At 37.6% G+C, this 23338-nt stretch overlaps 3 protein-coding genes across 7 annotated transcripts in view; 2 read left to right on the plus strand and 1 right to left on the minus strand.

Moving 5' to 3' along the window:
- Positions 1-1886: 1886 nt before the first annotated feature.
- On the plus strand, positions 1887-10101 carry fgf2 (fibroblast growth factor 2). The gene is made up of 3 exons (XM_051859614.1): positions 1887-2423; positions 3657-3760; positions 9326-10101. The coding sequence occupies exons 1-3, from the start codon at positions 2117-2119 to the stop codon at positions 9509-9511; spliced, it is 597 nt and encodes a 198-aa protein (XP_051715574.1). The 5' UTR covers positions 1887-2116; the 3' UTR covers positions 9512-10101.
- Positions 10091-21153, minus strand: nudt6 (nudix (nucleoside diphosphate linked moiety X)-type motif 6). 3 transcript variants are annotated; one of them, XM_051859611.1, is made up of 5 exons: positions 20864-21153; positions 19439-19642; positions 18848-18903; positions 13273-13327; positions 10091-12332 (listed from the first exon to the last, which is right to left on the minus strand). In XM_051859611.1, exons 1-5 carry the CDS (start codon positions 21105-21107, stop codon positions 11932-11934), a joined length of 960 nt encoding a protein of 319 aa, XP_051715571.1. In that variant the 5' UTR covers positions 21108-21153; the 3' UTR covers positions 10091-11931. The 3 variants fall into 3 exon arrangements, 2 of the variants coding, with proteins under 2 accessions (XP_051715571.1, XP_051715573.1); XM_051859613.1 differs by lacking the exons at positions 19439-19642; positions 20864-21153 and adding an exon at positions 19047-19257; XR_007924799.1 differs by lacking the exons at positions 18848-18903; positions 19439-19642; positions 20864-21153 and having other exon boundaries at positions 12142-12332; positions 13273-16994.
- A 326-nt stretch (positions 21154-21479) lies between these two features.
- Positions 21480-23338, plus strand: part of spata5 (spermatogenesis associated 5) — a 48046-nt gene continuing 46187 nt past the window's right edge. Inside the window, exons 1-2 of one of the 3 annotated variants that reach the window (XR_007924798.1) lie at positions 21480-21882; positions 22620-22747. Coding sequence is in view for 2 of the 3 variants with exons in the window: in XM_051859609.1 (XP_051715569.1) it covers positions 21747-21882; positions 22620-22747 (264 nt within the window). In the remaining variant the exon portion in view is untranslated. The remainder of the gene's footprint in view (positions 21883-22619; positions 22748-23338) is intronic. The other 2 variants (XM_051859609.1, XM_051859610.1) reach the window with 2 other exon arrangements.

The raw sequence follows: 23338 nt of genomic DNA on the forward strand, positions 1-23338 counted from the left end.
ATCTGATCTGCTATCAGTGGCTCAAGCCTCCGTTACTAGCTCTAAAATGATGTTTTGGAATTAGCAATGGAGGGATGAGATGCGTAAGAAATTAGTCCTAACAAGAGCATTTTAAGGATAAAAACTTGACGAATGTCTTGAAATACAACATCTGAACAATGTCTTGAGGTGTGGTAACTGTAGTATAAGCGGCTTTAGGAAAACAGAGCACGGTGGGTAATATGCATTTAAGTATATAAATATATGAGAAGGACGTCAGTCATTTGTATTTGCCACACTTCCTGCTACCAGCTGGTGGCGCTATGACTATGTCTAAATTTTGGCGTGTAGATGCCTTCAGGCCAGGGCACTTATCAAACGTGAAGTTTGAGGCAGATTGGACATTGTATGCTCGAGTTACAACAACTTCCTGTTTCATGACGATAATAGCATGCTTTAGCAGTGTTGCTAGCATGTTTTAGAATGTTTCTAGCATGTTTAGTACTCAATTGCATATTTTAGTATGTTGCTAGTAGTGCATCACAGTGTTAAACACGTCACTTCCTGTTGCCAGTTGGTGGCGCTATTACTATAACTGAATATTGTCATGTAGGTGTGTTCAGGTCAGGACTGTTCTCAAACGTGAAGTCTGGAGCAGATCGGACATCGTATGCCTGAGTTACAACAACTTCCTGTTTCGTGGCGTTAATCGCACACATTAGCACTTAGCCAAGTGTTGCATGATTTAACGTGTTTCTAAGATGTTTGGTACTTCGTGGCATATTTAAATGTGTTTCAGGGAGTGAATTACAGTGTATGCCATTTCCAGTTGCCAGCAGGTGGCGCTATGAATGTAACTGAATATTGGCATGTAGATGTCTTCAGGTCAGGACTCTAATAAAACATGTGAAGTTTGGGGCAGATCCGACATTGTACGCCCAAGTTACAACAACTTCCTGTTTCATGGCGAAACATTGAACCTTGTCAGGCCGCCACGGACACGCCCTTCAGTGAAAACTCAAGATCTTCGCAATTTAACGTCGCAAGGGCCTTTAGATTAGACTGACTAAATATCACATTGATCTGATTAAAGCTCTAGGAGGAGTTTATTAAAGTACAACATCTGGAAATGGCAAAAACTGCAAAAATTTTGCAGAGAAAATTCAAAATATCTCACTTCCTGTTGGGTTTTGCACCCAGGGACTTTTTTGTAGGTATTGGGCTGTTACGTGTGTGTATCAAATGTCATACCTGTACGAGAAACATAGCGCGAAGTGCGATTAATTGAAATTTTGTAGGTGGCGCTATCGAGCCATTTTGCCACACCTAATTCTGAAACCCATTTCAGAAATAAATTTTCACCACTTCTGATGCGTGTGCAAAGTTTCATGAGTTTTCAAGCATGTCTAGGCCCTCAAAAATGCAATTCATTTTGGAGAAGAAGAATAATTGACCGAGCAATTCCAATAGAGTCCTCACGCCATCGGTGCTCAGGCCCTAATAATTAACACTTCGGGTGTGCATTATTTTCTAATAGTTCAACGGATCAATTACGGAGTCAATAGCGGAATGGCCGTCACACTTTGGGTGCACATTATTTTCTTATAATTCAAAGACCTGAACTCGTCAATTATTCCTTTAAACAATTAAGACTTTGGCCGTGACTGAATATATTAGTAAAATGACTAAAACACTCTCTGTACCTGCATCTCAGTGACTGAATATGTTACGTAACTGCTCTTAAATCATTCTCAGTTCACTGGCCGCCAAAACATTTTGTTGTGTATTTTGTGACTGATGTTCTGGGACAGTAGTTTGCTCTGTGTGTGTGTGTGTGTGTGTGTGTTATTGCAGTAGGTTGAGCAGATGCAGCGGGTGAGGGAATAATGCGGTCAGGGGCCCAGCGGGGAGAGAGAAAGAGAGAGAGAGAGAGAGAGAGGGAACACAGACCTCATCCAGCTGTCGCACAGTAAACAGCCCAGAGGAGGACAGCAACAGGAAAGCTCCAACATCACCTTCATCTCAGACCTCCTCTTCACAGATAAACGCTCTCTTTCTGCGGCTTGAGTTGCCCGTGGCATCTTCGCTCTCGTCAGATGTGAGTTCCAAGCAGCTTGAAGAGTTTATCCAAGCTTTAATGAGACTCCGTGGCTCCGCGGAGCGCCGGAAGGAGACGGGGGAGGAGGGGGAGGAGGCGCGGAGAGGCCGCGGAGGGGCTCCGGAGCTGCCGAGGGGGGCAGAGACGGAGAAAACGAGAGAGCGAGAGATGGCCACGGGAGGAATCACCACGCTCCCGGCCTCACCGGACGACGGGGCCAGCGGAGGCTTTCCTTCGGGGAACTTCAAGGAGCCCAAACGCCTGTACTGCAAAAACGGAGGCTACTTCCTACGGATCAACTCGGACGGCAGGGTGGACGGGATCCGCGAGAAGAGCGACCCTCACAGTGAGTGCATTTGTTCTGTTCTTTCCATGGAAAAACAGGAGAGAGGAGATGATCTAGAGCAGACAGCCTGTACAAAGACTCTTTATGTGGAGCAGAGATGAAAATCAGGCCTGATGATGTCAGGTTTCCAGATTCAAAATAAGAAGTTCTTGGATATTTTCCGAAAGGGTCTCGGTAGTCATGAACGCACAGAGTTCAAGAGTTCACAGACTTTTATGCATGTAAAATTTGTGTGAAGTGATGTTTTCTTCACCATTTTAAAGACTGGTGCGTTATTGAGACCAAAGGTTTCACCTTGAAGAGGAAATTATTTCCATGTTCCAAGTTCAGTTTAGTCCTGAAAAACATCAGAAATACAATTCAAATAGAAACTGAAACAATGAATTCTTTAGACTCGTGGTCAGGATTAAAAATCCTGTTGTTAAGGACAACCAGAGTGAATGACAGTTTACAAACCCCGCCCACTCCACGGTTCATTAATTCTGACCTGAACCTCTGTGTGATTTCTGAGGGGAATGAAACAGATTTGTCACTGTTGAACATTGATTTGTTATTAACCCCTATGGAAACCTGTAACACAGAGACTTCCATTGTAAATGTGTTTTTATATGAAGTACATTGTTTACTTCATTTACATGCCGTTTTTACAAATGAGGACATTCTTCGATGTATCAATGTATTCAAATGGAGGTTGTGACAGATTTAACTCATTTCTGAGGACATAAAACACACACAGACTCATCAATCACACACACTGGTCAGCGTTCCTGTCTTGTGTCGTCTTCAGTTTTCATCTAAACACAACATGATCTGAGCGTCTGGTTTAATAGAGCGATGCCTGATGTACCTCCGATCCCAGTACAAACATCCAAACAGATCGCCTCATCACAACAACACGATACTGAATCATCCCACCACTCGGACAGAAGGGACTTACTGCCCGATTCTTCGTTTCTTTAGAAAATCATCTATGATCTCTTCTGGCTCTTTAAAAGAACCCAGAAGCCAAAACACTGATCTGAAACCTGATCTTGATAAGAAGAGGGTTCTTTGGGCCAGAAACACATGCTCAGATATCAAGCCTCTGTCTCATTATGATCATATGAACTCATGTGGACACGTCTTTATCACCCTAACCAGAGACAAATAATCCCTTCCTGCCAAAACTCTTCTCATCTGTGAGGAAGTTAAACACATTTATCTAATAGTTTGTGTATGTGTGTTCTCTCTCAGTTCGACTGCAGCTCCAGGCGACGGCTGTCGGTGAGGTGGTGATCAAAGGTATCTGCGCTAACCGATACCTCGCCATGAACGCTGACGGACGACTGTTCGGATCGGTGAGACGCTCTATAATCATCTGAAAGCTCGTGTCACAGATATTTCCTCCAGTGTTCACATTCACAGATAAAGCTGGAACAGAACCTCAGAGTGATGCTCCACGTCTTTACCTAATGAAGAGATAAACATTACCTAATATTTTATAATATACAACATATTAATATTTTATTAATTAATTTGTTATACTGCAGGAATGTTTAAATGAACTGCAAAAAAACTCAAAGGTGATTAACAAAATTAAAAGAAATGGTGGACAGTTACAAGACCTGAAAGGAGCCAGTAGTCGTGTCATGCCACATCTCGAAAAACCTGAAAAATGAAAAAACTGACATAATTCTGTTTTCTATGGAAGCTTGTTTCTGCCACGGAATAAAAAAATGTAAAAGGTAATTGCGACTTTTTATCTCACAATGTTGACTTTATTTTCCTCACAATTACGAGTTTATTTCTCACAATTCGGACTTTTTTTTTTTTTTTTATTTTTTTTTTAATTGTTTACATCTCGCAATTCTGACTTTTTTTCTCAGATTTGCGTGATATAAACTCATAATTGAGAGTTATTAAGTCCAATTCTGAGAAAAAAGGCACAATTTATATCACACAATTCTGAGAAAAAAGAAAGATTTGCGAGAAAGAAAGTCAGAATTGTGAGATAAAAAGTCTTTTTTTATTTTTTATTCCATGAAAATCGAGTCTCCTTTAGGACCCATGGTAATGCCTGACCAAAAGTTATCGTGATGTCTTGACTAATTATAACCTATTTCACTATTGCATGATGTTTATGACATGAAGTGCACAAACAACATGCTTGAAATATAAAATGAATGCCTTTGTATTAGAGCTGCACGATTCTGGATAAAATGAGAATCACGATTTTTTGGTTTCAAATAGAGATCACGATTCTCCCACGATTCTGAATATACAACCAAACAAAATAACATGTAATTTACTAGAGGTTCTGACAAAATATAAATTGCTGACATAATTGCTGGAAAATGTTTGAATGAATTATTTAAAAAATGGTTTTGAATGAATTCAATGACTCATTAATAATTGTTTCATTGCTGGATGAATCAGTGTTTTTGAACGAATCTTTTGAATGAACGATTCAATGACAAATACATTTTTTAACAGTCAGTTGTCGCTACCTAGTGGAATCAGATGTAATTGATACAACCATTATTTGATGTGCCAAGTTCGTTTCAAAAGGTAGTTTGCTCTATTTTGATTGCTATCGTAGACATCGCTGTTTAAATACTAACTTAAAACTTATATCTCAGTACTTGTGTGATAATGTTTGTAACACAGAAATAAGTAATGTGTGATTCCAAACGGCTCTCTCTGGCTCTGGCAGCACGAACACAGATTTGAACGTTCTGGTATGATTTTGTCAAAGGTTTAATAGAGGCGGGAGAATCGTTGTCATTAATAAAGTAGGATCGTGTGGGTGCTTGAATCGAGATCGCGATGTTTTGACGATTAATCGTGCAGCTCTACTATGTATTGCATAATAAAACAAACTGGACACAGATATTGGAAGCAAAAAATACACCTAATATAAGCTAAGCTAAGCTAGCAGGCTAATTGGGTAGATGTATGCTATGCTAGCACATAAGCTAACTAAAAAACAGTAAGAATAAGAAATGCTTGATTTCACAACCTATAGCTTCAGTTATATACTAGTAAATGAACCATGTAATTTAAAATAAATGAATGGTCATTATAACGCATTTTAAACTATATAAATCATAATGTGATTTCGCAGGAATTATAATCAGGCGTTAAAAATACTACCCATTAAAAGTCTGTTAAACCAATGGGATCACTCGAGGTCCTAAAGGAGACACGATTCCTGGAGGGACTCAATTTCTCACCACACCTGAAACAAGCTTCCAACTATAACTTTCAGTGCTTCAAAAAAACATAAAACATTTTAAAGGGGCTATCTGTAGAATTCAGAAACCCTTGTTATTAGTGACACCGGTGGCTGTTAAGTGAACTGCAGCCAGTAACTTACTGCTAACGTACAAGAGACTGAACGTGATTCAATATACTCACGGCAAATTTCTTTTCGTTCTTTGCTTAGAAGTAAAAAGAATTTGGAAATGCCTTTGCAGTGATACTGCTAACAAACCTCCAGACGCCGTCTATGCTGCTGAGAGCGATGTTTAGATGAATATGTAAATATGTGCTGCACGCTTTCCTCTCAGTAACAAAACAAACACACAACAAAAGTAACAGCGGTGAGAAAACAGCAGTTCAGAAAGCATCTGATCATAGTGATGTTTGACCAGCTCTGAGATCATGTCGACAGATGAGGTAATTAAAATTACACTGTTATAAAGGATATTTGAGACTATAGACTATATAGATCTGACTATGTGAGATTATAACCCCTTTTCTTTGCATGACACATTGATATTACAGTACAGAATGGCTCTTTTGGCATTATCCTGAACATTGTATAAGCATTCGTTTTGTGTGTCATTGAACGGAAGATGTCCTCGCAGCAGCCTGTAGTGCAATGATGAGCTGTGTTAAATCCAATACGTAATGGACGCGTTCTTCCCCAAACCAGTTTAAGATTAGGGTGTAGGGTAGGTTTAGGGGTTAGTAGCATTGTGATTGACATGAGTAATGAGATCTTTAGAATCGCTCCATTTAACGGAAGAGATATGATGTTTTATTAACAAAATTCGGGAGGAGTGCTTTCAAATGATCCTTCCAATCATCACGTCATTCCAACCAGCTGTTAGCAATCAGTAATCAACATATCTACTCAATCAACATAAGTGGAGGACATTATAAATACGCAGTCGATTCACCTATGTTCCTCGACAGTTTCTCAGCATCCCTCCACCACCCCGTCTCCTCACACACGCCTGGTTATCTTCCTAACTAGAATACAGAGGAGTACTCTGGGTTCGGGCCAAACACCGAGCTCGGAGCCCTCTCCTCGGACAGCACTCCAAATATGCATACTATTTATTCATCTGACTTATTTGTAAGTGTGAACTCATGAAGTTTTCCATGTAACCATCAAATCCATTTGATTTTCCTGGTGTTGTGCCGAATTTCGACCCCCTGACAAATTATTACTCCCCTCGTTGAAGTCGGTACCTGATTGCCTAATCTTAACCCCACCCCTAATCCTAACCCCTCCCCCACACCTACTCCTAAACCTACCAATACTAGAGGGCAGGGGGTTGAAATTCGGCACAACACCGGCAAAAACGTTCAGAGTCCTTCATGTAAAAATCAGCCTACAGGCTTTCATAGACAGCCTAGGGAGTCAGGGAAGGTCTCGTTTTTTAAGTTTCATTACACATTGGCAATAAAAAAGTGATTAATGCATGAAAATTCTTACATATATCCTCTTTAATCATAGAAAATAGCTTTTAAAATATCTAAAAAAAAATCAAGAAAAAGGCTATTATACGTATATAAATGAATAAAGAAATCTGATCAGATCAGTACGTCAGCGCAGAAGAGTTTGACTCCCACAAACACAGCTCAGGATCGACACACACACACACACACACACACACAGTTGTTTGCTCCTGAAACAATACTGACATTGATGACGAAGGTGTTGCACAACAGTGAATGAACACTGACTCTGTTCTGTTCAACACTCATGAGAGGAAATAGAATGAAACGTTCCTAAAGTCAGAATGTAACAAAAGTTTTCAAAAGTTTCATCTGACGCGTAAATCCCTCTTATCGATCAACCACCTTCATACGGAAACACAAGTCAAGTCCTGTCCACATTTATTCTTGTTGAATGTCCCGTTTTGCTCTTAAACACATCAGATTACGGATTACGTTGACTTGAAAACCTGAAAAAAGGAACATGCCAACATTACAAAGGTCACAAAAAAAGTACCGCATTGGCCCGGAGCTCCGGGTTTTCCTGACAATCTCACATTCCTGTCAGGAGACGTTTTCCAGACCTCAGGCTGTATTTAACTGCTCAGGAAGAGAGAGAATATTCCCCTAATAAACTGCAGTGTTTCACATGTTGATTAATGATAAAAGCTAATATTCCAGCACAGTTTTACTGCTGTAGCTGAATCAAGCTTCCATAGATGGGAAACAGCCGTGGTTTGAGCTCCGAGGGGTCCAAACGTCTGAAATATGGAGAAAGACAGAAAGTTTAAGGATCGAATCATGCTGGAGAACATCAGGTTTTCTCAATGTAGCTCTAGTGCAGCTGTCATTAAAGCAGAATACTCAGATATTCTCACATTCATTTTTCAGCTCATCTTTTTAAACTTGAAAGGTGCTGCATGTAAAATTCAGAAACACTTGTTATTAGTGACACCAGTGGCCGTTAAGTGAACTGCAGCCAGTAACTTACTGCTCACATAACGCACAAGAGACTGAATGTGATTCAATGCCCTGATATACTCATGGCGGCGAAATTTTTTTCGGTCTTTGTTTAGAAGTAAAAAGTTAGAAATACCTTTGCAGTGAACATCCCGACACCGTCCATGCGGCTGAGAGCGACATTTAGATGAAAATGTAATTAATTAATCGCAAATTAATCGCACATTAAATTTGCCTGAGAAATTAACCCCAAAAGATAAAGTCATTATTGTGTTAAATGACAAAAGCATCAAATGGACATTACAAAAAGTAGCTTTTTGAAAAAAATATATTTTATTTGATTCAACATAGAATTTATTACACATAAACTTTTACGCTTCAGCGGCCATGAGGGTGAGTAAATGATGACAGAATTTTTATTTTTGGGTGAACTATCCTTGTAATGTTTTAATAATATGGAAATATTGAATAATTTTGTAAAATGAAATTATACTCTAAGAAACTAAAACTGCCAGTAGGTGGTGGTAAATGTCTAAATGAGTGAGCCATTGAATCATTCATTCATTCGATTCATTCAAACGTCTGATTCATTCAGGAATGAAGTAAATGGCTCTCTTTATGAATGAGTCATTGAATCATTGGTTCACCTGATTGATTCACTCAAAACGCAGATTCATTCAGAAATGAAACACCGCTGTGTGTTACTCGGAGACACACATCAGTTCTGGCTTTATAGGTAATATTTTCGTTGGCAAAATTAAGCAAAAACAGACAATATTGTGTCTAAAATATAACACATGAACTTATTTATTGAACTGTTGTATAAAATCAATATCACATTTGCACTTGTGCTATTCGGGACAAAAACAGCACTCGTGTGATACTGCTTAAGTATATCATGATATAAATATGAGACAAAAACTCATACAGGGTATTTTTGCCCTGATATCTTGGATATTAGGTTCATTTGAACTCATTCTGTTGGCTTCTTCACACAGTGAGCTTCAAATTCGTCACCATCAACTATGAAATGTGAGATGAAGTACGCAGGTATGGGGCGGGTGCGTTAAATGCGTACAAAAACACACAAAAAGCGATTACATATAGCCCCTTTAAACTTCTACCAATTTTTACGCTAATAATATATTTATATATTTAAAATAGCTTTTAATTCTAAAAATAGAAAACAGAAGCATATGTACAATGTGTCTTAATGTTGTCTCTGTCTCTCTCAGAGAAGAACAACAGATGAATGTTATTTCCTGGAACGCCTGGAGTCGAACAACTACAACACCTACAGATCCCGGAAATACCCCGACTGGTACGTGGCTTTGAAGAGAACGGGCCAGTATAAGAGTGGTTCTAAAACCAGCCCGGGCCAGAAGGCCGTCCTGTTTCTGCCCATGACAGCCAAGTGCTGATCAACCCGAAATGAGACTGACAGACCACTGACGAAGATGTGCTTCTAACCAACCTGACACAATGAGATTGATGAGCTCATCCAGAAGGTTAAAGGTCACCTGGATTGCTCGAAGCCGCTTTAAAGTGCAGATTTTTTACCCGTGTCTGGAAAACACGTCATGAAAGCGCTTCCCTTTAGCATTTATATCTAGGAACCATTTCCAAACAGATGTACTTGGAGAGCATTACAGGGTTTATTTGTCCGTGTTCGGTCACCCTGGAGATATCAGCAAGATCCTCAGAAGAGACTCGTCAATTCAAAATCCCACCGATCCATCTCAGATCCAACTTTCCAAAATACATAATTATTCCACTGCATTCCCTCAGTAGGGTTGGTTGGAAGAGTTCACTGATCTGCACTATAGAGAGATGTTGAATTTGACTGCATCTTCCTGCAGGAATGTTAGTACGGCCACAAAATGTGAGATTATTTAATGCTGCTTCTCTATGCAAAAGATATTTCTATACTGTATTTTAGAGGAAAAAAGGGGTTTTGCTAAGACAAAGTTTTGCTTTGATGAAGGGAAGTACACAGTGAATGTTTTTCAAACAGCTTTATTCTCTTTTTCATATATCGTATTGACTGAGAAAAAAGTTTCTATTCAGTTCACTTACTGCGAGTAACAGTAAGAGTAACAGTAACGGTTTATCTTTTTTTTGAGGTAACTTAAAGTTTAAGTAAAAAGTAGACTTCAAAAGTAGGCTGCATTTTCATTATTCAAAAAAAAAACCTTTTCTTTTGATTTAATGAGTAAAATTCAACCTTTATATTTCTAAAGCCAGGTTCACACTGTACGAATTTGGCCACGTTTTGGCTGTCTGAGACAAATTTTGAGAATCTTAAAAGATTCTTCTGAACACTAGTTTGCCGACAGCCAATCAGAGGCAGCCTTTGCAATTCGGGGACCCGTTTCAAACAAACAGTTGGAATATAAAAACAAATAGGCTACATCAAGAGCAAATGTTTTACACTTGCTCAGATTTTGACGTTTAGATTTTTGCTTTCCAATAACGGAGTGCTGCAAAAGCTTTGACAAATTTATCCGTATCCAGCAATGTCATAATGTCGTGTTCAATTGATATCTGGCCAAGTGCGGAAAGTCTTTCTTGCAGCATGGTGGACCGCAGGCGCGATATATAAATATAGAAAATGAAACAATGGAAAACATGTAATGAAACTAAAACTGCCAGTAGTTGGCGGCAAATGATTCTATTAACGAGTGAGTCATTGAATCATTCAGTCAACTGATTCCTTCTAAACACAGACTCATTCAGTTGTTTCGAGACACGCAATAGCTCTACTGTGGATTTGTTGCGAAATAGAGCAAAAACAAAGTTCTTAGTCTAAAATGAAAGTCACCAAACATTAACTTCTTGTTTATTGAACTGTTGAATAAAATCAATAGGCTATCACATTTGCAATCGAGCTGATATTCGGGAAAACAGCAGTCTATATCCTGTTATAAATATTAAAGGGTTCACTCGAAAATGAAATTTTCTTAATTACACATGACTGTTTTAACGATGTCTTTAGTACCTTTCTGGACCTTGAAAGTGTTGATTATATTGCTGTCTATGGACGAGTCATAAACCTCTCAGATTTCATCAAAAATATCTTAATTTGTGTTCTGAAGATGAACGAAGGTCTTACGGGTGTGGAATGACATGAGGGGGAGTAATTAATGACAGAAATTTCATTTTTAGGTGAACTAACCCTTTAATTTATAATACATTTGCAACTGTGCTGATATTCGGGAAAACAGCACTCTCTATCCTGTTATAAATATATATATTAAAAAAAAGCTCATACAGGACATTTTTGCCCATATATCTTGATTTTGGGGGGCATTTTTATTAATTTTCGTGGCATTTTTGCTTGCAGTAACTGAACGTGTCACGGATTGATGATGTAAAACTCCGGAATTCTTCTTCCATGCGTTAATTTTTAACACATCTGACATTAACAGGGATCATGACAAGCAACAGTCGTACAGTGTGAACCCGGCTTAAGATATGTATTTTGAAGATAAAGTCTCTCTTGTGCAAAATATCACTCTTAGAAACTCAGAACTATACGGAACCTTAAAGGCTTTCATCAGGCACTTCATATATAGAACCTTTTAGAGGTTCCATCATGGGATCATTTTATGGGTTTAGTCTTAATTACGTAGTTTTGTTTTAAATTAAATTGTATGACTTAAAAAGCACGTAATCATACTTTATTGCTAGAAAAATGTAAATAACCCGTTAAACATGAAAGTATCATGCAATCATTTAAAACATAACCTTTTTGGCATAAAGCATTCTTTAAAATTGAGTCAAGAACCCTAGAGTTCTATACAGAACCTTTGTTTCTAAGAGTGTAAAAGTGTTTTTGGTTCTAATTGGAATCTTTATTTTGAAGAGAGTGCGTCTCTGGCAGCCGCCGGTGGTAAAGCTGATAGAACAAGCCGGAATAAACCGCCGGCAGCTGCTCCATTGTGAGGTCAATGTTGTGGAAACCCTTTTCCAGTCCGTACACTAGAAGTTTGGCGACGCGGCTCGTGATCGGCGTAGTCTCGCTGGTCTTGGCGAGCTCGTTCAGATCAAGCCATTCGCAGCGCAGACACTCTTGCGTGCAGAAGTCGATGACGTACGAAAGCGGGCTGAGTCTGCAGATAAGGTACATGTCGGACATCCCGAACGCCCCTGGGTGGTTGTGCTGCTGACGAATACTTAGGAGAGATCGGAATTCTGATCGGATCCCAGTTTCTTCGAAAACCTCCCGAACGGCCGTCTCACCTGAAATAAAGCGTCCCGTCAGAACTGAGAAACTACACTGCAAAAAAATGATGTTCTTCCTCAGTATTTCTGTCTTGTTTTCCAGTACAAATATCTAAAGATTCTTAAATCAAGATACATTTACACAAATGTCTGTTAATGGAGTCAGAAAAATAATCTTGTTTTCCCTTTGAAATTAACTCCATTAACAGATACTTGTTCTTGTTTTAAGCTCAAACTCACTTCATTTTGATGATTTTTTTCATTAAACAAGACTTCATATCTTCAGTCATTTTGCTTCTCCAGTAAATGTATCTTGATTTAATAATGTTTAGATATTTGTACTGGAAATCAAGACTTTTTTTGCAGTGTAAAAATTATAAAAAAAAAAAAATTGGTGTAGAAACAATTTTCACTCAGAAATCGCTAGTAGATTTAAATAATTACAAAGAATCTGCAAGCAACACATCTAATTATGAAGTAAAAATAGTATTTTCTTGTAAAACATACTCCAATATTTGTTTATTCACAACTTCACACAATCAGTTTGACTGTAATAACTTTGTTTACTGTATCTTATATCATGAGATTTAGAGAAACATACAGTAGGATGAAAATGAATGAAATGATTTGTGTTGTTCATCATGTACACTTGTGAACACAACGTAACTTTGTTTATACAAAACATTTATTTTTCAGAGAGAGCTTTGTGATTTATGTAATCGATAAATAATCTAGCTGTTACTGTTTATATACAAAATAAGTGTCGTAAAGAAGGGTATTTTTGTAACTGAATGTCTTGAGGGTCTCAAATCTTAGATGATGATCTTGTAAATGCACTTTTGGAGCAGGTGAAGATTCTTTTGCTGAACTGCTATATGTTATTTTGATATGTGTGATTGTGATTGGAACAGCTGAAATTATGATTTAGTTTAACATCAGTTCTGGATCTGAATCTTACCGATGTTTTCTCCAAGATCTGATAAACCACCAGGAAACTTCCAAGCGTTCTTAGTCTGAAAAAGAAAGAAAATTCATGTTTAACACGTGCATGTTGTTTTAGTTGTTCACTTGGAAATATATTTTTATGAAAATTAGTCATTTTATCTTTCCGACTGTAAAAAATAATGTTCTTCCTCAGTATATTTGTCTTGTTTTCCAGTACAAATATCTAAAAAAAACTTTATACACCTTTTGTATTCCGGGGTCAGTTTGGACCCAGTGGTACGTGAGGTTATAAAACAGTCATAACTTAATATTTTTCAACTAAAACCATATTGTATCTAATCAGCAACTTCTCATTAATGAGTGAATGCACAAACGTTTTAAAGTTTACCATGTTTTTACCATGCTATTACTTCATTTACCCACTTTTTATTAATTAAAAAAAGAGAAATTCTCTTAAATTTAACATTTTTCAAGAACTACAGCAAAAAACAGTGTGATGCAAGAAAATATCAATATTTATGAGAACTCTTTTTTAATATATCATTAGATGAAATTTATAAGAACATATAAGAATTACCAGTATAAACTCCATTGACTTCAATGGATTTAATTAAATGCTCAAAACAGTCTAAATTTATGAAATCTTTTTTTTTATGAATCTAACAAAACACCAAAACAACATCAATATTAGTCTGAAATGTTAAATATATTCAAACTAAATATATTCATTTTACTTGAATAAACTTTTACTTTCATATGAAAAAATGATGATGTTAAACAGCTTGAAGCTCCTGGATTTCAAAATCCAGCATAATTTCATGTGTAAAGCCACAGTTCACTTCTGGGTCAAAACAGACGCAAAATTACATAAGATATTATGTTGTGTGTTCTGAAAAATGTACAAAAATGAAGAGAGTTTGTGCTTAAAACAAGAACAAATTTCCCTTTGAATTCTTGTTTTAAGCACAAACTCACTTCATTTTTAAGACTGAATATACAGGTGCTGGTCATATAATTAGAATATCATCAAAAAGTTGATTTATTTCACTAATTCCATTCAAAAAGTGAAACTTGTATATTATATTCATTCATTACACACAGACTGATATATTTCAAATGTTTATTTCTTTTAATTTTGATGATTATAACTGACAACTAAGGAAAATCCCAAATTCAGTATCTCAGAAAATTAGAATATTACTTAAGACCAATACAAAGAAAGGATTTTTTTCCAACTGAAAAGTATGAACATGAAAAGTATGAGCATGTACAGCACTCAATACTTAGTTGGGGCTCCTTTTGCCTGAATTACTGCAGCAATGTGGCGTGGCATGGAGTCGATCAGTCTGTGGCACTGCTCAGGTGTTATAAGAGCCCAGGTTGCTCTGATAGTGGCCTTCAGCTCTTCTGCATTGTTGGGTCTGGCATATCGCATCTTCCTCTTCACAATACCCCATAGATTTTCTATGGGGTTAAGGTCAGGCGAGTTTGCTGGCCAATTAAGAACAGGGATACCATGGTCCTTAAACCAGGTACTGGTAGCTTTGGCACTGTGTGCAGGTGCCAAGTCCTGTTGGAAAATGAAATCTGCATCTCCATATAGTTGGTCAGCAGCAGGAAGCATGAAGAGCTCTAAAACTTCCTGGTATACGGCTGAGTTGACCTTGGACCTCAGAAAACACAGTGGACCAACACCAGCAGATGACATGGCACCCCAAACCATCACTGACTGTGGAAACTTTACACTGGACCTCAAGCAACGTGGATTGTGTGCCTCTCCTCTCTTCCTCCAGACTCTGGGACCCTGATTTCCAAAGGAAATGCAAAATTTTCTTTCATCAGAAAACATAACTTTGGACCACTCAGCAGCAGTCCAGTCCTTTTTGTCTTTAGCCCAAACGAGACGCTTCTGACGCTGTCTGTTGTTCAAGAGTGGCTTGACACGACAGCTGAAACCCACGTCTTGCATACGTCTGTGCGTAGTGGTTCTTGAAGCACTGACTCCAGCTGCAGTCCACTCTTTGTGAATCTCCCCCACATTTTTGAATGGGTTTTGTTTCACAATCCTCTCCAGGGTGCGGTTATCCCTATTGCTTGTACACTTTTTTCTACCACATCTTTTCCTTCCCTTCACCTCTCTATTAATGTGCTTGGACACAGAGCTCTGTGAACAGCCAGCCTCTTTTGCAATGACCTTTTGTGTCTTGCCCTCCTTGTGCAAGGTGTCAATGGTCGTCTTTTGGACAACTGTCAAGTCAGCAGTCTTCCCCATGATTGTGTAGCCTACAGAACTAGACTGAGAGACCATTTAAAGGCCTTTGCAGGTGTTTTGAGTTAATTAGCTGATTAGAGTGTGGCACCAGGTGTCTTCAATATTGAACCTTTTCACAATATTCTAATTTTCTGAGATACTGAATTTGGGATTTTTCTTAGTTGTCAGTTATAATCATCAAACTTAAAAGAAATAAACATTTGAAATATATCAGTCTGTGTGTAATGAATTAATATAATATACAAGTTTCACTTTTTGAATGGAATTAGTGAAATAAATCAACTTTTTGATGATATTCTAATTATATGACCAGCACCTGTAATTAAGATATTTGTACTGGAAAACAAGACAAAAACACTGAAGAAGAAAATACTGCTATTTTATCGTTTTCATTCCACTTTCACAGATGATCTAAATATTATTTATATCTATCAATACATTATCAAATATTTTCATGTAAATGTTGTCTTATAAGTTTTAGATTTGAGATTGTGGACATGAGGTCCATTACACAGTCTTTCCATATAGAGTTTTAAAATAATCTAGAAAATGCTGCTAGTTATGATTCTTACTTGAGTAGTTTTTGGTAAAATGACAAAAAATGTAACAGAGCAGAAAACAAATGAGTGTTGAATGATGTAATGCAACAGCTGTTAACGGTTTGTGACATGAGAATTGTTCTGTATTATCAATAAAATTCATATTTTTGTGGGCAATGATGTTTGAAATATTTGTGGAATTACTTTTAGCTACATTGCAAATGCAAAACAAATTCAGTGTATTGAAAAACAATGAAAACATATGACATATTTAAAGCATTCCTAAGTTTAGTTGGGTTGCTGTCTGTGTCGGCGGTGAGGCAGATTGTTTTTCCACTGCTGGAGGATTGAACGCGCAGCAGGGGTTTTAATCATTTCGACACACAGAAACATCCCCATGAGATTGATTATTATGCAATCTACTCAGATAAATAACTCTAAAATGAGCCGCAGTCCGACCTCTGATACTTTCAAAGATATTTTCAACCTCTCAGGCTGGATACGCAGGCCGTTCTACCAGTAAATGACGCCCGAAACAGGCCATGACGCAAGATAAAAGCAGAGGAAAGATTCTGGCGGAAGGATAAAACGATCCTTTGAGTTTCCATTTCAGAGCCGAGAGCTGCCCGGAGCACAACCCAACTGTTTATTTTACTGGGAAATGGTCTGGAGGGTTGAAGGGAGACGTTTAACGAGGTCAGACACAGAGTTCATTATCAATCACAGACTCGGATCAGAATTCTACAATTAGAGTTGATTCTGGATTTAGAAATTCGGAAAAATAATCTTCTGTCATCATTTACTAACCAGAATGTTTTTTTCTTGGAATCAGCAGTTGAAATTGTTTCAGAATATTATGATATTAGAATAGAAATAGAACTATAGATACAACCCGAATTCCGGAAATGTTGGGACGTTTTTTTTTTAAATTTGAATAAAATGAAAACTAAAAGACTTTCAAATCACATGAGCCAATATTTTATTCACAATAGAACATAGATAACATAACAAATGTTTAAACTGAGAAATTTTACAATTTTATGCACTAAAAGAGCTCATTTCAAATTTGATGCCTGCTACAGGTTTAAAAAAAGTTGGCACGGGGGCAACAAATGGCTGAAAAAGCAAGACATTTTGAAAAGATTCAGCTGGGAGAACATCTAGCAACTAATTAAGTTAATTGATATCAGGTCTGTAACATGATTAGCTATAGAAGGGATGTGTTAGAGAGGCAGAGTCTCTCAGAAGTAAAGATGGGCAGAGCTGTGAAAGAGTGCGTAAAAAGATTGTGGAAAACAATGTTCCTCAATGTCAAATTGCAAATCTCATCATCTACAGTGCATAACATCATCAAAAGATTCAGAGAAACTGGAGAAATCTCTGTGCGTAAGGGACAAGGCCGAAGACCTTTATTGGATGCCCGTGGTCTTCGGGCCCTCAGACGACACTGCATCACTCATCGGCATGATTGTGTCAATGACATTACTAAATGGGCCCAGGAATACTTCCAGAAACCACTGTCGGTAAACACAATCCGCCGTGCCATCTGCAGATGCCAACTAAAGCTCTATCATGCAAAAAGGAAGCCATATGTGAACATGGTCCAGAAGCGCGTTGTGTCCTGTGGGCCAAGGCTCATTTAAAATGGACTGTTTCAAAGTGGAAAAGTGTTCTATGGTCAGACGAGTCCAAATTTGACATTTGTTGGAAATCACGGACGCCGTGTCCTCCGGGCTAAAGAGGAGGGAGACCTTCAAGCGTGTTATCAGCGTTCAGTTCAAAAGCCAGCATCTCTGATGGTATGGAGGTGCATAAGTGCATACAGTATGGGCAGCTGGAAGGCACTATGAATGCTGAAAGGTGTATAAAGGTTTTAGAGCAACATATGCTCCCCTCCAGATGACGTCTGTTTCAGGGAAGGCCTTGTGTATTTCAGCAGGACAATGCAAAACCACATACTGCAGCTATTACAACAGCATGGCTTCGTCGTAGAAGAGTCCGGGTGCTGAATTGGCCTGCCTGCAGTCCAGATCTTTCACCTATAGAGAACATCTGGCGCATCATTAAACGAAAAATACGTCAAAAACGACCACGAACTCTTCAGCAGCTGGAAACCTATATCAGGCAAGAATGAGACCAAATTTCAACACCAAAACTCCAGAAACTCATAACCTTGATGCCCAGACGTCTTCACACTGTTTTGAAAAGAAGAGGAGATGCTACACCATGGTAAACATGCCCCCGTCCCAACTATTTTGAGACCTGTAGCAGGCATCAAATTTGAAATGAGCTCATTTTGTGCATAAAAGTGTAAAATTTCTCCCTTTAAACATTTGTTATGTTATCTATGTTCTATTGTGAATAAAATATTGGCTCATGTGATTTGAAAGTCTTTTAGTTTTCATTTTATTCAAATTTAAAAAATGTCCCAACATTTCCAGAATTCAGGTTGTAGTTTGCATGAATAATGTGAATGTTTTTTGGGTGAAGTGACTCTTTAACACAGAGTAGATTGTGAACGATAGTAAGTGGTGCTCGCAGGCCTCAGTAATGAGTTTCAGGACGGTGTGTTTACACAAGCGAGCGTGACGATGGGGTAAGGTCAGGGGGTCGAGGCTCTCAGTACAACACTCTTCAGTGTGGCTTTGACTGCATGTTTGTTTGTTGGCATGAGCAAAACGACACGGATGTTTACCTGGACAAAAATAATCTGGGGTTTTAAGTCACACTAAGAGTTGTGTCAGACACATGAGAGACGCTGCTGTTAGAAACTGTACCTTATTCCTGTCCTGAACAACAAGCACTTTGCCGTTGGATTCATCCACAACAGCACCTTTAAACAAACACAGAAGATTCAAAATCACACACTGATGAAGATGAACAAATCAACGAGAAAAAGAACAACTGAGAGGGAACTCAGAGAGGAAATGTGCTCGACTTATTCATTGCTAGAATATTCCAAACGTGGGATTTCACCTTCATGGCATTCGGCTTTAATCAAACACAGCAGACAAACACAAACACACACGCATCCTGAATCCCACCGCTGCCAGACTGAGCTCATGCTGTTGCCCGGGCATCTTTCCGGGCATGTTCAAACATGCCTGTGTCCAGCAGTCTGAGAAAGAGAGCTTGAACAGTGCCACCTGCTGGACCTGAAGACAGCTGCTGATTTAGAAGTCAAGAGTTTATCTGACTCACTGCAGAGACAATGACGTCCAGCTCCACCTCTGTGGATGTAGAGTTATGGCCAGGGTTAGGGTGTGGTCATACCTTCTAGCTCCACCCACTACACTTAAATGACATCTAAAGAGGCGGAGCTTGACTTCACGCAGTTCTCATGTCTCTGAACAAACTCATCCTCTTACCAGCGACTCCTACTTGATGAGTGGCAAACGCAGGCAGTCTGTCTTCTCCGTGTCCGGCCCATAGGCTGAGAACGGCCACATCTCTGCGGGCGTGATGGAAGCTGAAGCCGAGACGTGCAGCCGCTGCAGACAGTCTGCTGAGAGAGATGGGGACATGCAGCCACACGGCGACCCGACGCTCTGAACGCCACTGATGCAGAGACACTAACACACACACACACACACACACAGAAATAAATAAATAATTAAATATAAATATATATATATATATATATATATATATACACAGTAAAGTTTGGACACATTACTGTTTTTAATGTTTATGAAAGAAGTCTCTTCTGCTCATTAAGGCTGCATTTATTTGATTAAAAATACAGAAAAAAAAACAGTAATATTGTGAAATGTTATTACAGTTTAAAATAATGGTTTTCTATTTTAATATATTTTAAAATATAATTTATTTCTGTGATCAAAGCTGAATTTTCAGCATCATTACTCCAGTCTTCAGTGTCACATGATCCTTCAGAAATCATTCTAATATTATTTATTATCAGTTTTGGAAACAGTTGTGCTGCTTAATATTTTTTATAACCTGTGATTTTTTTTTTTCAGGATTCAATGATTAATAAAAAAGTTAAAAAAAGAACAGAATCTTTTGTAACAAAATACACTAGCGTTCAAGAGTTTAGTGTCAGGCATTTTTTTCCCTTTTTTTTTTTTTTTTTGAAAGAAATTAATACTTTTATTCAGCACGGATGTGTTAAATTGATAAAAAGTGATAGTAAAGACTTATATTGTTAGGAAAGATTTCTATTTTTAATTAATGCTGTCCTTTTTAACGTTTTATTCATCAATGAATCCTGAAAAAAGTATCACAGGTTATAAAAAATATTAAGCAGCACAACTGTTTCCAACATTGATAATAAATAATATTAGAATGATTTCTGAAGGATCATGTGACACTGAAGACTGGAGTAATGATGCTGAAAATTCAGCTTTGATCACAGGAATAAATTACAGTTTAACTTATATTCACATAGAAAACAGCTGTTTTAAATTTTAATAATATTTCACAATTTTTACTTTATTTTTATCAAATAAATGCAGCCTTGGTGATCTAAAACATGTTGAACTAGTGTGTACTGTATGTATATTTTATGTTAATTTAATCCTGTAAATAAATAAGCAGTTAAGGTAATTTTTATTTAGCCTACATTTTTTACTCAAAGTAATGACAATATAATATATATATATAAAATAAAACTTGTGCTGCACTGATTTCTGGAAAACCAGCTGTGCCCTTGAGTACATAACACTCGGAAATACATACATACATAACACGCAATGTCATTTACAGACATCACACTATATTCATGCATGACTTCATTTTTATTTTTTAATGTCATGTTATTTCCACTCATGTACCCCTCAGCAGCTCCTCAAACCCATCCTCGCTGATGTCCGGCGGAAAGTCTCGCACCGTCACGCCGCCGAACCGATCCACACTCCCGGACAGCAGAGGCCGGCAGAGCCGCTCCTGACAGCCGGAGCCGGAGCCAAACCGAACCGAGCCCGCAGAAATAAACCTGCGCTTACTGAACACTGAGGAGAACCTGCAAATCACAGAAGAGACCCTGCAGAACCCGCCTGACATGATCCAACTCACCATGTTACCAAAACAAGCCGCAGGAATGTCGTAATGACTCTATTACTCGCGCATTAAAGCTTTAAAGGGACAGTGCACCCAAAAATGAAAATTCTGTTATCATTTAGTTTCAATAAGATACATTATTTCTCATTGATTGTAGTACTGCTATAGCAGGCTACGTTAGCCTATTTATTATTTATTTTAATATAATTTTATTAATTTATTTTTATTTACGTATTTAATTGAATGATATGTTAATTTAATTTTATTTTATTTTATCAATTTATTTATTTATTTATTTACTCATTTATTTATGTATTATTTTGAATCTAGTTTTATTATTTTTATTTACTCATTTATTTACATTTTTTTTTTTTTTTGTCCTAGTGTTAATATTCATTCATTCATTTCAATCTAATCCTTCCCTTTAATCACTGGTGGTACCGTGGTTCAATTATGCTAGATATAAGCAATCACATAAGGTTTTTGTGTCGATAAAGGTTGTATTGTGTAATAGTGAGATTTTTAAGGCCTTTTTATTTTAGGATTTACGGTACTGAACGGGGAGGAGCTGAACTTTCACATCGGGAAGTTTATATTCACATGTGGACGGTGTTTGTGTGTGTGTTTTAACACACATCTAATAACAGATCAAACATCATGTCATCAAGCAAGAAAGGCAAAGGGAAAAAGAGACTGAGTGAAGGAGAAGGAGACAGATCCGGGTTAATCTGTGATGAACCGGATTCATGTGTCCCGAGCGGCGGATTAACGGTCACAGACTTCATAGAGAGAGGTAACGGGAGCGCGCGACGTCAGGGGCGCGCAGTGGCTTCATTAATATAAGTTTGGAGAAATTAGTAAAATATGATAAACGTCCCCAATCAGTGCTTGACCCTATAATGGTTTGAAGGACGCGTCTTTTTGATACATACTCGCATGTTTAAATGTGCACTCAAGTCATTTTTTCTGATTTTACTACTATTTATATATTTATTTAATAAAGTGCTGTATTTTTCATGGAGCGGGTCGCCCACTTATGGTTCACGCCATTTTGACATCACGTGACCAGCCATAACCAATAATAATACGACCACTAATAATAAAAAAAAAGTAAAATAGTGACAATATTAATATAATTACAATACAATAATTATTATTACAATATAATAATTACTGTTCTTATATGCATAATAATAGTTATTATTATTATTATTATTAATGACAATAATAATAACATGTTTACTTTATATTTATCAACCATTGCTGAAGTTGCTTTATAACCCATTAATATAAAAGTACTTCTAAACAAAACAATTAAAACTAAAACATGCTAAAAAATGAATGAAATATGAGCGGAAAAACATGTACCAGCACAAACCCCCATGTCAATGTGCAGAAATAATTCAATAAACAAGCAAACAACATGCATTGGTTTGAACCTATAAGACACACAATGTCTAATATTATATTCAAATATATTGTATTTAAAATCTGCGTTTGCATGTGATGACTGAATGAGTGTGTTTGCAGCGGAAGAGAAAGCCCCTCAGCGATGCCGTTCATATCTGGCTCAGATGAGTGTGAACACCATGAAGACTCTGAACATCTGTATCGGACGTCCTGTCCTGATCTCCAGCAGCGTGGGACAGCAGGTGTGTGTGTGTGTGTGTGTGAGTGTGATTACATTTAATCTGGATTACATAACCAGATTCCAAAAATAAAATACTTGTAATTAGATCATATTCCCCTGATTTCACAGACAAGGCTTAAGCTAGTCCTAAACTAAAATGCAGGTTTGAACTGTAACTTGCACTGACAGATCTTCGAATATGTCACTGCCATTGTTTTGTCTCAAGACGCACACCAGTAATGTTTTTTTCTAGGGTATGTTTATAAAAGCTACTTAAATACCCTAATTGAAATAAAGCCTAATCCTGGTTTAGTTTAAGCCCTGTCTGTGAAACCGGCCCATCGTGTTTTAAAAAAAGGATTAGTTCACTTTATGTTTTAAAATACACAATATCACAGTACAGTTACTATTTTATTGGTTACATGATTACATATTCACAATGTCAGTAAATTATTCATAATTTGATTGTCCCTCATTCTTCTTTAACTTTTAATTTTTAATTTTTAAAAAAGCCTTTCGCTTATATATTTGGAAAGTCTTAAAATTTAACAACACATACATGTTCACGGTTCTCTGATGTCAGTTAATGGTCACATGACATGCAGCTAAATATTTCATC

The sequence above is a fragment of the Ctenopharyngodon idella genome, chromosome 14 (genome assembly GCF_019924925.1).
Source record: "Ctenopharyngodon idella isolate HZGC_01 chromosome 14, HZGC01, whole genome shotgun sequence".
Lineage (NCBI taxonomy): Eukaryota > Metazoa > Chordata > Actinopteri > Cypriniformes > Xenocyprididae > Ctenopharyngodon > Ctenopharyngodon idella.

What these genes read in the sequence shown, in the direction of transcription:
- fgf2 (XM_051859614.1), top strand. Translation starts at nt 2,117, where the DNA reads ATGAGACTCCGTGGCTCCGCGGAGCGCCGGAAGGAGACGGGGGAGGAG. An exon ending in CGAGAAGAGCGACCCTCACA is followed by an intron (nt 2,424 to 3,656) that starts GTGAGTGCATTT and finishes GTTCTCTCTCAG; the next exon opens with TTCGACTGCAGCTCCAGGCG. An exon ending in ACGGACGACTGTTCGGATCG is followed by an intron (nt 3,761 to 9,325) that starts GTGAGACGCTCT and finishes TGTCTCTCTCAG; the next exon opens with AGAAGAACAACAGATGAATG.
- nudt6 (XM_051859611.1), bottom strand. Translation starts at nt 21,107, where the DNA reads ATGGTGAGTTGGATCATGTCAGGCGGGTTCTGCAGGGTCTCTTCTGTG. An exon ending in GTTTGAGGAGCTGCTGAGGG is followed by an intron (nt 19,643 to 20,863) that starts GTACATGAGTGG and finishes TGTGTGTGTTAG; the next exon opens with TGTCTCTGCATCAGTGGCGT. An exon ending in TTGTTCAGGACAGGAATAAG is followed by an intron (nt 13,328 to 18,847) that starts GTACAGTTTCTA and finishes TTTCTTTTTCAG; the next exon opens with ACTAAGAACGCTTGGAAGTT.